A 14,656-nucleotide genomic window follows, 5' to 3' on the forward strand; every position below is an offset into this window, starting at 1 on the left:
GAGGCACAAAAAAAAAAAAAAAAGGATAAGTTGTGGGAAAAAAACTTAAAAAAAATGATCTCCAATTCGTTTTCCTTTGATTAAAACAAATATGGCACAGTACCTATTTCCTCATATCATCTCATAGATGAAAGACCCAGGAGATCAATGAGCAGGTTACAAATAGCATGGTGTCCTCAGGCTTGTGGTAATTGCTGGATGAGATATAAACATTCTCTTCTTTATTTAACAGATATCTATCATGGCCCAAGTCTGTGCGGTGTCTTGATCCTACTGAATATCAATATGAAACCTTTGTTTTCCTGAGTCTTTTAGTCCAGAACAATTATAAGAATTGGTCCCATCCCAGCAGTGCGTTCATAAGACAAAGCAAGGCACATGCTTGTATGGCCATCAGAAAAATGTAAAGTTCCAGATTGTATGGTATTAGCCAGAATAATTGAGGATTTTAATACAGAAAAAAAAAAAAAAAAGCATGTCAAAGGCCTCAAAGATGAAGCCCATGTTTAATGTCTGGGTACCTGGAAAATGATAATGCCCCGGACAGAGAAGAGAATACTGGGGAAATCCAGTATTCAGATAGGTCTGTTCTGAACATCCTGACTTTGGGCGATGACAGACAGTTGAGTGGAAGTGAACTATGAAATGGCCATCCAAGCGGGCCTGGACTTGGGGAGGTTTCGGGTGGGAGATCGAACTTTAAAAATGAAGCAATGTTTAATAAACAGCAACGCTAGGCATCTGGAACTCAACAGGAGTTTAAAAAAAAAATGCTGGTGGAATTATTAGCATACGACTGTTTTAAAGACTACGAAGATGCAAGCTGACCGGGCAGGATGGACCGGATGGGGGAGAGCCACTGTGCCTGAATGAACCCGAAAGCAGAGGGAGGGTGCTGACAAGGACAAGCCTTGCACCCACATTCGCCGTTAAGGATGGATAAGAGAAGCAGGGCACGTTCCCCCGACAGAATAGGAAAAATGAACGCACTCAGAAAGGATCCGTTCACCTCCCGAACCCTGACGACAGAACACCTAGCTGTCAGGTGAAATCAAGCACCTGAGCCGAGGAAAACAAAGCGGGCTCAACTCTGCTGGCTGCAGCGCGCTCTCCGTACAAGCCCGGATCCCCTTCCCCAGCTCCCGAGGGTCCTTCCACCCCACCCTGCGCGTAAACCGCACCCCTCAGAAGTTCTGCGTTAGAGAACGCAGCGGGGAAGAACATTTTCTGCAAGTGAAGAAAGTAGAACTAGGGCAGTCCGAGGAGATTGAAAGGGCAACACCATCACGCAAGAAAACTGTAAGTTCTGATTACTTTCATGACTTTGCCTTCATGCCTCAGGAGCTCAATTGATCACGGCTTCCACGACAGGTTGGGGGTGGGAGGGGAGGGCGCTCGGGAAAAAAAAAAAAAAAAATTCTCAAAACTCTCCTCCAGCTTCCGCGCTCTCAGATGCAAATACCTGGCGGAGAGATGGATGGGCCGCAGCCCCTCCTACTTTCCCCGCTCCCCTTGATTTCCCCGCGAAGGACTCCATCTGTACGGAGCCGTCAGGAGGGCGCTGGAGGAGGGGTGCGCGAGTGTGCGCGCGCGTGTGTGCGCGCGTGGCGGCGGAGCGGCTTCCTCTCCAACAGCCCTCACTGGGTCTCCAGGAGGTGCCCAAGTCTCAGTGGCTCCCCGGGCCGGGGTCGCCCGGCGCCGACCGCAGGCCTCCGGCGCCGACCACCCTCACCTCCTCGCCTCCCTCCTGCGCTGGCCCGGCGCCCTCTCGTCTTCTCTCGGGCGCTCGCCCTCTCGCCCTCTCTCCGGACGCGCGCTCCCGCTGGCTCCGGACCTGGCGTCTGAGCCGCTCGGGGAGAGGCGGCCGGCCCCTTGGAGCGGGCGGCGGCGGGCCGGGGGCGCCCGCGGCCCGGGCCGGGGCAGGGGCCCCGCGGCCCGCGCCCCGCGGAGAGGGCTGTGATTGGAGCAGGAGCCCGCGCCCGGCCGGCCGCAGCGGGTGCCGGGCGGGCGCCGCCAGTCCGCCCCGCGCGCCGAGCTGCGCGCACTGGGTCCCGAAGCGCACGCGGGCGCCCGGCCGCTGAGCGCGCGCCCTCTCGGATGCCAACAGCCGGGTCGCTGGCGCCGGACGCCGCCGGGAGGGCAGCGAGGCCCCAGGTGAGTGCGTCCGCCCGCGCGGGGCCGGGGAAGGCGCCGCCGGGCAGGAGCGCGCGCCCTCGCCGTGCGCCTCCGGGGGCCGGACTCGGCGGTGAGCGGCAGGCGGGCGGGGGCATCCGTGCGGAGTTTCCTTTGGCGTCCCCAAGTTTCCGCTGTGCGGCCGGGAGACGTGGCTCGGCGGGGCAGCACAGACGTGCGTACCGAGCCGCGGGCGCTCGGCCCCCCGAGAGCCCGAGCCGACCGCCGCCGGGGGCGGCGCGTGTTGGCGAGTTCGGGGCGAGAGCGGATCCGCGCACGCTCCCGATGAAGCGGTGAGGCCGGACTCTTGGACCGCCGTCCTCCAGGAGGGACGCGAGTGGGCCGCCGCTGACCTGGGGTGCAGGGCGGGGGGGGCAGGTCTCCGCGCTGGCGGGGCCGCCGGCTGCGCGGCGGTCTGAGACTGGAAGGGGGTGTGCGCCGGCGTGCACGGGAGTCCTCGTAGCCGTCCACGCTGGACTCCTTTTACCTTTGGAGAAGGTGCCACTCGTCTAAGGGTGTTTTGCTCTTGCCTGTAATTAGTATTCTGCTGCGACGGTGCGTCTGCAGGGCTTGCCTCTGCTCGGCGCCCCCGCTTCCCCTCCGCCTGGCGTTACCTTAGGTTTGCGCTGGGAGAAGGGCACCCTGTTTCTCTGCGCGGTGGACGTCTTCGTGGGTGCACCTGCTACGCGGCTAGTTGCCGGTATCCAACCTCCCTGCGTGGATTAATGAGAAGGGACCTTTGGTCTGTATTGGCTTCACGTTGTAGATCGTTAACCTTTTCGGATTTCATAGATATAGTTCAGGTGAGTAAAAGATTGGCCGTGAGTTCACCCAGCCTTGGGCACTTGAGAACTGTGAAGAAATCATCAAGGACTGGGTGTCTCAAGGCTTTGGAGATCTGCAGACTGAACCGTGAATATACTTATGTTGCAAGAAATATCTTCCTTTTATTAGATGCGTGAAGTGAAATCTTTAAGTAGGAGACATCCTTCCTAATTCCTGTAACCAGACAGGTGTTCAGCAGATCATTTTCCATACAGAAGTAGGTAAACAGAACTTTATGACAAGCGTACATTTAAAAGATCAGGTTCACGGCACAAAAGGACACATTTTAAAAGAGTTTAGGGGCGGTAACATCTCGTGTTTTAAAGGAAAGTTTGCATTGATTCACTGCCAGCAACATCTAAATAGTTTGTGTCTTTATAAAGACAAGTTGGTGGGCGGGGGGTGGGGGGGGGGAGAGCTAAGGAAAAAAAGTAATTACGTTAGGAGGCTTTCAGTAACTCACCAGGAATTACTTTTTTTTCCCCCAAAGAACTAGTCAGACTTTACGTTTACCCAAGCTCTTGTCTCGTTACGGTATGTGACAGGAAAATACATCAAGAATCAGTTTCTTCATTTTTAGGGCTATTTGGAATAGTATGAATGAAAATGCAAAAGAATCGAGACCACCGTAGCGAAACTGACGACTTTGTGGAAGTCTTGCTTATAGGTTAGTGTTTAATAAGGAGTGGAGTGGGAAAAGCAATTAGGTGGCCTTCAGTGTTAATAGTCTTATCTGGTAATGTCTGTGGACAGAAAAATAAAACAATAGTCAGTAGTGCAGACCATCACCCTGCAAAAAGCTATTTCGGATTGCAGCTTTAATAAAAGGGCATTGTGCGCTTACAACGTGAGATATTATTGTAATTAAGGGCTGCGATAGGTCATTGGAATTGTGTGAACAATCAGCTGACAGGCTCACAACTCTCCTTAAGTCTACTTTTGATACAATAGCACAGAGCTTTTCCCTTTTTTATAAAAGGGGAATTGTAAAGCATCTGTATTACTGCAGTTTACCCTTGAATTGACTCTAGTTTTTAGTGTCCAATGAAAAAGACAGGGTGGGGAGCATACTGAGTTTTGGCTACTGTTCAGCCTTCCCTAGATGTAAAAAACCAACCCCACTGTGTCTCCTCAGGCATGATTTCTTTGCTGGTCTCCCTATCGTTCAGCACTGTAGTTAATTTGACGGCAAAGCTGTTATAAAGTTCTCTGCATAGAGTCAGATACTTTGTCACGTCTTTCAGAAATCTTTTATAAAGTAAAAGCCCATAGATTGTTTAGTGTTGTGAGTATTTATGCCTCAGTGATCTTAAGCTTCCTTGATTTCACAAGGTTTTGCATTTGTTGTGCTAGGGGTTTGTATCCTATCATGGTTCTCTCTCACACGCGCACACAAACATTTTTTTGCTTGGTTGGAAGACTTCAGAGCCTTAGTTTAAAATGGGAGCTTCAGGAACTTCTAAAATAACTAACACGCATTAGCGTGTTGCAAAGGGATTGTGATGGGAGCTTTTCTCCTTGGCGTGAAGGAATCCGTTGCTTCCAAATGGGGGGATAAAGGGGAGCTGAGGACAAGGAAAAAGACATGTGATCAGAGTCCTGTGTGTGACCATCTCCTCAGCCTCTGACAAGCAGAGCGCATTTAGCTGTAACCAGCAATACGCGAGTGCCTCCTCTGGGGATTTGCCGGTTTTGCAGAAAAGCTACCCCTGCAAACATTTTCCCCCTTGTTGTTCGCAAGACTCCTCCCTGACAGAATTATCAGTGCAAATGACTATGCAGACATCTGTCCATATATTCATCTCAGATTATACTCTAGATTTTCATTCTGGTAGAATTTCTTTTAGGTTGTTTTGCAAAATGTGTATTGAAACATGAGGCCTTTAAAAAAAAAAGAAAAAGACATGATGCCTTTTATTGAAGTCACATACATCATACCTGGCTCAGTGTAAATGCTAAGGTAAATTACACAGTAAAAATGAGATGGCTGGGATGTTGTAGAAGCATAAAGGAAAAACACTGTAAGTATATTTTCACTGTTATAATTGTACATGCATACGTATGTCATATATAACATATAAATAGCTCAGATGGACTGTGGGATGTCATTTTGTTTTCTTTTTAATTTGCATGGGCTTCTTCTAGTTAATTATAAACTCTTGCTCCTCTTTTCTTTTTCATTCCTTTTACCCGTGGGAAGTTATTTGTGCTTCGTTGAAATCGACTCTGTAATCCACTTAGAGAAGTTTTCATTCCATGTCTGATAGCCAGATGCACGCTACAGGCTGTGTGATTCATTTCCAGGGCCCCTGCCTGAATATTTAGGCCAGTTAACGGTGGGAGGCTGTGGTCTGTGGTTGTAATGTTATCTGGCCCAGGGAGCTAATGGAGTTGATCACAGTTTCTTTACGTGAGAAGTCGCATATCACGGAGGGTCCCCAGCCTCACTAATTAAAATGTAAAAAATTATACCTTTTAAGTTAAAAAAAAAAAAAAAAGAAGAGGGCTGTTCCATCAGTGTTAACATTACTGAAGCTAATCCTAAACTTTCAATGGTATATGGATAGAGAAGTTAAATGATAGTATGTTTTATAATAGAAGCTAAAGATGACAATATTAAATCTAAATAGTAAATGGCTATAGATAGGAGCAGACAGTCCTTTCAAAATATAGGATTTGTAGCAACAACCAAATAACCATACGTATACATCCTTACATCTTAAGGTATTGAGTTGGTAGCCTATTTCTACAACATTCAAAGAGCTATTGTTTAAACTTCAGTGGACATCTATAGTGTCACAGTGCGGTAGGTATTCTTTGATCACCAGATTTGGAAAGGAGAGGAGATTTTAAAGTTGGATCTTCCTCAGTGTGTCTTTTGGGTAATATGGAAATGACAGTCCTAAATGGGTCCGTCCCCCCTTATTCTCACTCTGCACTCATGACCCTTCTGGATAGAATAATCCTGCTTGGAGAATTCCAACTCATGGTCCTATAAAAATTGGAGTAAGATTAAACTTACTTTTCTTGGCTTTTGGAGAATATAATCTATTCCAAAGATGATACATTAGAAGGATCTTTAGTATCAGAATGAGAAATGTTAACATTTTAAGTTTTCTGGTGTAACCAATGATGCCCAGTGCCATTAAGAACTTGTCGCGTGACCTTGGGCATTTCACTAGAATTCTGTAGATACCGTTTTTCTTAGGGGGGAAAAAAGAGGCCACCTTAGGTTTTCCTAATGTCTGTTCCAGTTTTGTGCTTCCACCACTCAAGGAACCTTCAAACATCAGGGGGAACAGAGGGTTTAGGGACTTCTTTACTTTTTTTTTTTTCTTTTTGCACCATGAACCCTCAGGAGAGCCAAGCGATTACCTTCCTCAGCACTGAAGTGACATTCTCTCTGTCCCATAAACATTATCCTTGAAAGCTCTGCTTATATGTGGTGGTCAGAAAATGTGGCCGCAGATCTTGAAATGCTCCTTGCCCTGGATTACTTTCTGTCTATTGTGGAATTATGACATCTGCCCATTCATGAACAGGAGATTAGACTGTCTTCTCTTTCTTTTGTATTCCCTCAAATGTATTCAGTGGTTCTACTTTAAAAATAAATACAAGTAACAATGAACAAGTATTATCCTTTTTACCAAGCAGACTGCTCTAACTTTATGGACAGAGATAAGTCACAGTGAGGACCTCAGTGGTGACAGGTGGCTGCTGTCCTGGGGAAAGCAAGGACAAAGGAAAGTCTTTTAAGAAGGCATTGGGTGAATCAGGAGGCAGTCTTTTCGTTGAATTTAAATAATGCTATTAAATGCTCAAGGACTATTTTAAAAAGGCATATTTCTTTTTGTCAGACAAAAAGGTACAAAAGAACGAATACATGGAAGGTTGTTCTTAAGGCAATGGTAATATTTTCATAGTGCCCTCTAACCACTGCTGTGAAATGGTATCATTTCCACTTTTGAGCATGTATATTGTTCTCTCTTCATAAGGATCCATTAAAAATATGTTGCTTGTCAGAATGTAGTTCCACTTTCAATCAGTCTGGGAAATGACAGTTTCTTCCCAAAAGGCCAACAGCAAGATTTTAAAAATTTTTGTTACTGTTACAACTGTGATTTCTGGTACTGTTATGTTTTGTAGATTAGCGAGCAAAACATCTTAGGGAATATCAGTTAGAGTCGAGAGATGTTGGACAGTCATCCATTATGGATTTTTCGCATTCTCACTGATTATTTTCTGTCAAGTACACGGAGTCCTCGAATGTCATTCTTACCACCGTTTTTCTAGAAAATGCAAGTAAGAATTTACTTTGGGGATATCACGATCCACATAATTGTGAACTGTACCTGTTTTTAAAGGAGAGGCACAAGTTGTTCGAATCTTCATTAACTTACCAGGAGATAAGAAATTATGTGTTCATGTGGTATATAGTCAGTACATTTCAAAATAGTTTCAGACCCATGTGTGATGCAGCTCCAGACACAGAGAGCATGAGTGTCTGTCCCTTGCTTGTCATTTAGAGAAACTGTTGATAGTATTTAACTGAGCTAAGCCATCGGTTACTTATATTGAGCTGCAAAGAGAATATTCCACCCTAACTTTGCCACAGAACCTAAAATACGAATATGTTTCCCTTTAACATAACTGATCATCCTCTTGCATGGCTCAAGTTATTTCTAGAAGGCATGTAGCACTTGGAGAGAAGCAGTTTCGCATGTATAAGTTAATTGGTAATCAGGCATGTGTTTAAAACTACTCTTGTGTTTGTATGTTAATGTGACTGGCTGAATACGATACATTTCATGCTATTTGTCATGCTTTTCGGATGTTGCCTGTAATTTAGATGGAGCAGGTCCTGGCAGATTTATGCTTTTGCTGATTAGCACTTGGGATGCTGATGCATACAAAATATTTTTTTGTTGTTATGGGATTTTTAGTCCTTGTTTTTAGGTATGAACCAAACATTGTTTTGAGCCTATGATAGTCACTTGCTCTGATTTTGAAAAGTGGCTTCCCCGAGATGTTAAGTAGAGCAGAAAATCCAAGAAAATTTTATACTAATGAATTTGTTTGGGTAAAATAATAGGAGCTATTAAGGTTAAGTGAATAATAAACCATCTACTTGGAAATAATTCTTTGCCACTTAGTTGAACAAAAATAATTGGAACAAAAAAGTAGCACAGTAAAAGTGGTGTCAGGTCAAATAAATGATGTTGATGTAGTAAATAACTACTTGACTGATCCTTACCACAGACCTTTTTTTCTTTTCTTTTTTCCTTTTTGCTTCCATCCACTTAAAATTTCCTTTTGGAGGTTCTCTCTTCTGTTCTTTTGATTAAGGTGTGTTGTGTTGTGTTGATCCCACTATTATGATATTCATGTGCTTTTAGTTTGGCAGAAAAAAAAGTTATATGTTAAAAAATACGAGTTTTATTTTCTGATAGGGATTGCGTTCAGTGTGTAGATTGCTTTGGGTAGTACAGACATTTTAGCAATATTTGTCCTTCTAGTCCGTGGGCAGGGAATGTCTTTCCATTTCTTTGCCTCCTCTGGAGTTTCTTTCATAACTCCTCTGGAGTTTCAGTGTTTCATAGTTTTCAGGAAACAGGCCTTTCGCCTCTTTGCCAAGTTAGGTTTTTTCCTAGGATATTGGATGGCTTTTGGTGCAATTGTAAGTGGGCTTCATCCCTTACAAGTTTCAGCTTTAAAATGTCAAGAGGAAAACATTTTAAACCTTACTCAGATGTGTGTGTGTGTGTGTGTGTGTGTGTGTGTGTGTGTGTAATCTAAAAATTAATGTATATATGTATATCTTAAATTTTAGATTATATATATTAGATATATATGCATACATTAAATTTTAAATTACCAGTCCGGTAGCAGCCACTACTGTCTTTCAAACATCTGATTGGCTCCTCTTCAGTTCTTTTCTCCTTAGGTAGAACCTGTTGTTTTTCTCCCCACAACTATAATGCTACCCATTTGTAACTGTCTGGAAGTTGACATAGATCTGTAGAAGTTACCGAAAGTGTGTATATATCCCAACACATCGTTGTTCTGCACTGTCTTTCTTTCTGAGCCAGCAATAGTGAACAGGTCAGCCCTCCAGACCTCCAGTGGGTCACCGCCCCAAGCTTTCCCACGTAAGACATAATGACACATAACGCCGCTTGGATGCAGGGGTCTCTGCTTGTTTCTGATGGGGCTTTCCCTCTGTTAATGGGGACTGTTTCTGATGGGGAAACAGTGGGGACTGTTTCCCTCTGTTAATGGGGACTGTTCCCTTGTTTCTGATGGGACTTTCCCTCTGTTAATATGAAACTCAGGAGGCAGAAAGAAGGGAAAAGACTAGAGGGATGGAGACCTAACTAGGCAGGGTGCAGGGTTTTGCTTTGGGGGAAAGATTTGAGTCCGAATTTAACCCTTTGTGAGAAATGGCAACAATTGTGATTGGTTGTGTGCTCAAATTCATTTAAATGTAAAAAAACAATGTTATTGGGGTGCCTCTCTAAGTGCGGACACTTGTGGGATGATAGGAAGCCTATTTGCAGTAGGGATCTCAAGTTCATGCTTTGATGACTTCTCTTTGAAGACCACGAATAACGGAAGGTTTTTCATAATGCTTCAGAGCCTATCATTTCCTTCATGATCTCTCAGGTCAGGTCAGGATTAGTTGGGTTGACCCGCTGTACTGATCTTTACCTTGAAAACCAGATCTGGTCGTAAAGGAAGGCAAGGATTTGGGGAAGCCTCATGACGAAGGGTCATCTGCCCTGTGACTTTCCCCCTGCTGTTGTCAGTTGTTCATTCCAGGCAGAGTTATTAGTCACTGTCAACAACGTTGATCAACAATGAATCTCCCCTACTCCAATCACAGTCATTCACATGGGAGATTCTGACTATGAGTGTATTTCACAGAGGGTATTGTAGAATCATTTATCTGCTTCATAAAAATGAGAATTTTATCCTCCAGTAATGTACACAAAATCCGTTAAAATATTCTTGTACACTATTAAAGACCTTTAAAGAAAGGTAAATAAAATTTGGGTCAAGAGCCTTCAACTACTGCAGAAAAATATAATGGACTTTTTTTTCCCCCAAAGTGATTTTGAGTCATAAACATGGAAGAGTTACCAAGGAATTTATATATTGACTTACATGGTTAATTTCCCATATTAAAAACATGAAGTTGATCGTAATGAAAAGAAAATTTGTAAATATGTTCTCAGTGTCAATTGTGTGTGTCTACTTCTGTTCTAGATACTAGGGTGGGTCTTCCTGTTCACCAAGGTTTTTATTAATCACTGCTTTTAAAACACTTGGTTTTAAATAGGAAAATACAGATCTCCGGTCTCTTTCACAAATATTAACCCAGTGACTATAAAGTAACCCATGGTGTGTTTTGTAACTCACTGCTTTTGTATGTTCTGGCTCGTTTGGTAACTTCACAGTCTTGGGTGGAAGAGAAAAGATCTTCAAGAGGCAAGAAGAGTAATTTAAACATCTCATGTTAAAATTCCTGCTAAATTTCATAAATTAAAAAAAAAATGCTTTTATATTCCTATGGCTTTCTTATATCCTTCTGCCCTTTCATTAACAATGTGTGCTTTTTCACAGCTTAAAAAAGGCCAGCAAAACCAATTCTATATAATTGTCAAAAGCAGAGAAGTGACATCTGTTAAAAAAAAAAAAAAGACTTTATAATTTAGTTCATCTCCCTCATTTTGCAAATGTGGAAAATGAAATCCCAGAGGGTTCTAAGGTCATCTAGCAAATGGTGGAGGTTTTAGGGCAAAGACCCCAGTGATCCTGTTCCTGGTCCAGATTATATTTCTTTTTCTTATTAGCGAACATTTTGAGTGAGCTCAAATCTCTCCAATTCTGATACCAGTCTTTGACGTATAAAAATCACAGAGGACATGCCTTTAGGAAAGAACGTACTGCATTCTTTTTTTAAAAGTATTTTGGTGCCATTGTCCATATTCATCTAGATTTTTGGGTTCATGATCCATATGGTTCTCTGGCGGTGACTGGACCTATCGAGAGTGTTTTCATTCAGTGTAAGAGTTGTCTAAAACATCTTCCTATAAAGAACATTAACATGAAAACTAACATTACTTCACAAACTAACTTTAACATAACCAGTATCAAACTAAAAAATATCATCACAATAATAGATAATAACCCCAACAGCTTTTTTTTTTTTTTTAAGGCTGTTAGTTGCATCAGGGATCATCCTTAGTTTTTCATGATTTGCTTATTTAATCCTATGAAGTAGATGCAGTTGTTATCTGTTTTGTAAGTTAGAGGCTTACGGCTTCCTCTCCGGAACGTATGTTAGAATTGAAATAATGTGTTCAAGGCTGCATAGCTAAGACAGGGCAGACTCGGAATTCGAATCCTTCTCTGGTGCAGGTGCCCACACTTTTTCTGGGTATATAATTTTAATAACTCCCCACATACTGGATTCCATTTGCCACTCAGGTTCTTAGAAATTGGATGTATTTAGGGGCGCCTGGGTGGCTCATTCAGTTGGGCATCCGACTTCAGCTCAAGTTGTGATCTCACGGCTTGTGAGTTCAAGCCCCGTGTCGGGCTCTGTGCTGACAGCTCAGGGCCTGGAGCCTGCTTTGGATTCTGTGTCTCCCTCTCTCTCTGCCCCTTCCCAACTCATTCTCTGTCTCTGTGTCTCCCTCTCTGAAGAATAAATAAAACAGTAAAAAATTTTAAAAATAAAGTTGAATGCATTTCACCGTGTAACTGTTCTCAAGTTCACTTGAACCATAAAGTGGCCTTAATATAACTTAACTAAACTATGTTACCTTAAAAAAAATTGTCTTCGGGACCAAAATATTTATCTCCTTGTTTTTCTGAGAAAACACATTCTCTCTTGAGGAAATAGAGCAGCGAAACTGGAATATTCTTTGGCCCCAGATCTCCTAAGCTCGACAGTCCTGTGACCACACTCTAACCATCCCCCTCCGCCCCGGAACATGGTTTTTTGCCACTGGCATGAAGGGAACCACATGACCTTGGCCCTCCCCATGATGACAGCCATTCCCACAAAAGCCACTCAGTGTGAGTTCCTGGCTCATCGTAGACTAGTCCATACTAGTTTCTGTTTCCCAGCAAAGAAAGAAACACCTATGTGCCTTCTTTAACTACAGATAACCTGTGTCTCAGGTGGGTTAGCTCAGACCTCCCTGCAGTGAACTTTCCGCCTGATGGGGGAGTGTGGTGGCTACATGGGAATACAAAGATACGACCCCACGTTACTTCTTGTTTATAATTCTAAGTCTTAGAACAACTAACCCTTCCAGAGTGATTTCTAAATGGACTAGATTCCTTTTTGATGCTGAGATGACCGATCTGGATTTTAGGAGAAGGTGTTCATTGCCCAGGTTATGGTGAATATGCTCCAATAATAATTGGCCTATTCTGGTAGTTCTCCACATATGTCAGCTGTATGTTGGATTATTCTGCAGTGCCCTCTGGAATTCAGAAGTTGATAGACATATTTTTAACACGAATGTGTTCATTATAACAGAGATCAAAGTGCAACCTGTTTTTACAGGTGGGTGGACTATTTTAACGTATTTAATACGTTTAATACATTTCATTTTTCTTCTACAAGATAAGACATTTTCCATAAGCAGGCTTTACTGTCAGAAATCATCTAATGAGTTACAGACACTCTTGTTACAGGAGAGACAGGTAGAAAGATGGAAAAGCTTATAAGGTAAAGACCGTGTATTTTCTACTTTGATTGGGAACTATCTTTTGGCTTCATGTTCCTAAAACTGTATTTTACCTCCTCTCCCTCAAAAAAAAAAAAAAAAAAAAAAAAAGAAAAAAGGCAAATATTAGCCTTCACCTTCATTATCTTATTGATTTATTTATAGGTAGTCGAATGAATTTACAAACCAAAGTGCAGCATAGTGATTTAAGCATTTTGCCATAAATCCTCATTCCTCTGTGTTTTGGGGTATGTTTGGAAGTTTCTCTTGTAACTGACCTTGTATCTCTTGCATCGTCAAGAATTCTGCGTCCGACACAAGTGGACTTGAGAAGAAAAGTTGTTTTATTCCCATGCTGCTGCTGACGCCTTCTGGGTGCACGCTTGCTGTGAGCGGGGCTCACAAAGACAGCTGAGTCTTCACACCCCTCTAATGATCTCTTCGTAATCCGTAAATATTTAGGCGAGAAGGCCCTACTGTGTGCACAAGCCCTGCTCTAGGATGTTCGATAAATATCCGTGGGGTGGCAAATAACGGCCATCCTATGGCATAACGTACCAGGCCACACAGCCGACGTGACAATAGGTTTGAAGGGTGGAAAATGGAAACCACTGAGCTTTTCAGCTGATCACAATCAAATCAGAACACATCAAAACAGCTGGTGTTCTGTGACTCAGAATCAATCAACCGGTTTTGAATCACCTCATACCTCTTTATTTCTCTTTACAGTTTCACAGAAGAGATTTAAGCCAGCATATGTCCTTCCCATTTGGTTAAATCCCTGCTTTGAGCAGTTTGGCTTTCATATTCTAATACCAGCGAATGAAACTGACTGTAACATAAAAGAAAAAAAAAATAGTGATAAAGGCCGGCATTAGGATGATTTCTTTAACCGACGTTGCTCCGTTTGTATTAAGTAAAGCGGGTAATCCTGCATGAGCAGTCTTGGTGTGGTTTAGAAACATGGCACCAGTCGTTGTACGTCTTGAAGTTCATCATCCATATTTTAATGATTATCCAACTCCCGGTATCTGGGGAAGATCAACAGTAAGTTAGCAAATGAGAGTTAAAAGTTACGATGTATTCTGGTTTCTGACACTGGCTCTTCCTTTTGTTCTGCCAGGTACCTATTACACCATTCTTTGGCGAAGGTTATTCAGCAGTGGTGACCCCTTACAATCGAACACTCTACAAATTATTATCTCTGGACTCCCAGCTGACACCCTGCCGGAGGCAAGAGCTACTGAGCCAACTGGAACTGTGCCTTTTCTCTTGTCAAGGTTTTTTTCTTACACAGGAAAAAGGAAGAAAAAAAAAAAGATGAAGTTGGGCAAAGTGGAGCTCTGCCATTTTCTGCAGCTAATAGCGCTTTTCCTGTGTTTCTCTGGGATGAGTCAAGCAGAGCTCTCCAGGTCCAGATCAAAGCCCTATTTCCAATCAGGGAGGTCCCGGACCAAGCGCAGCTGGGTGTGGAATCAGTTCTTTGTGCTGGAGGAATACATGGGTTCAGACCCTCTCTATGTAGGAAAGGTAGGGCATTTGGCCTTTCAAAGTCGCAAATGATTATTGTGAATGTCTGCGATTGGATGGAGAACTGCTTTTTTTGCTCTGGGGATGGAACACGTAAACTTGTTGCTCCTGTGAAATAGTTCGTGAAGTTTTTGGCATTAGTTCCTCTGAAAGTAGAGCCTGGGTTGGTATCCGTACAGTGAAGCCATAATTTAGGGAGTGATGCTTTAGTCCTGCATCCAGATGAGTCCGCAGATGTCTAGTTTACCAGGATTGTGGCACACTGATAAAACTTTTATTTCCAAAATTAGAACAAGAATATTCACTCATAAATGAAGAGTGGTGGGTGCTTCTAGCCAGTCGATTTGTTTTTTAGCTTCATTTTTGGGGGTCGGTACGGTGCACAC

The 14,656-nt window shown here is 43.3% G+C and overlaps 1 protein-coding gene across 6 annotated transcripts in view; it reads left to right on the top strand.

The window, feature by feature from the left end:
• Positions 1-626: 626 nt before the first annotated feature.
• The window catches only part of CDH7 (cadherin 7), a 122,994-nt gene continuing 108,964 nt past the window's right edge, over positions 627-14,656 (top strand). For 2 of the 6 annotated variants that reach the window (XM_023242082.2, XM_045041109.1), the window contains exons 1-2: positions 2,010-2,154; positions 13,864-14,270. In XM_023242082.2, the coding sequence (XP_023097850.1) occupies positions 14,061-14,270 (210 nt within the window). In that variant the 5' untranslated portion in view covers positions 2,010-2,154; positions 13,864-14,060. Of the gene's footprint in view, positions 1,300-2,009; positions 2,155-2,319; positions 2,466-2,621; positions 2,976-13,863; positions 14,271-14,656 lie in introns of those variants that run through there. The other 4 variants (XM_019815403.3, XM_023242083.2, XM_003995250.5 and 1 more) reach the window with 4 other exon arrangements.

Source organism: Felis catus, chromosome D3, assembly GCF_018350175.1.
Source record: "Felis catus isolate Fca126 chromosome D3, F.catus_Fca126_mat1.0, whole genome shotgun sequence".
Taxonomy (NCBI): domain Eukaryota; kingdom Metazoa; phylum Chordata; class Mammalia; order Carnivora; family Felidae; genus Felis; species Felis catus.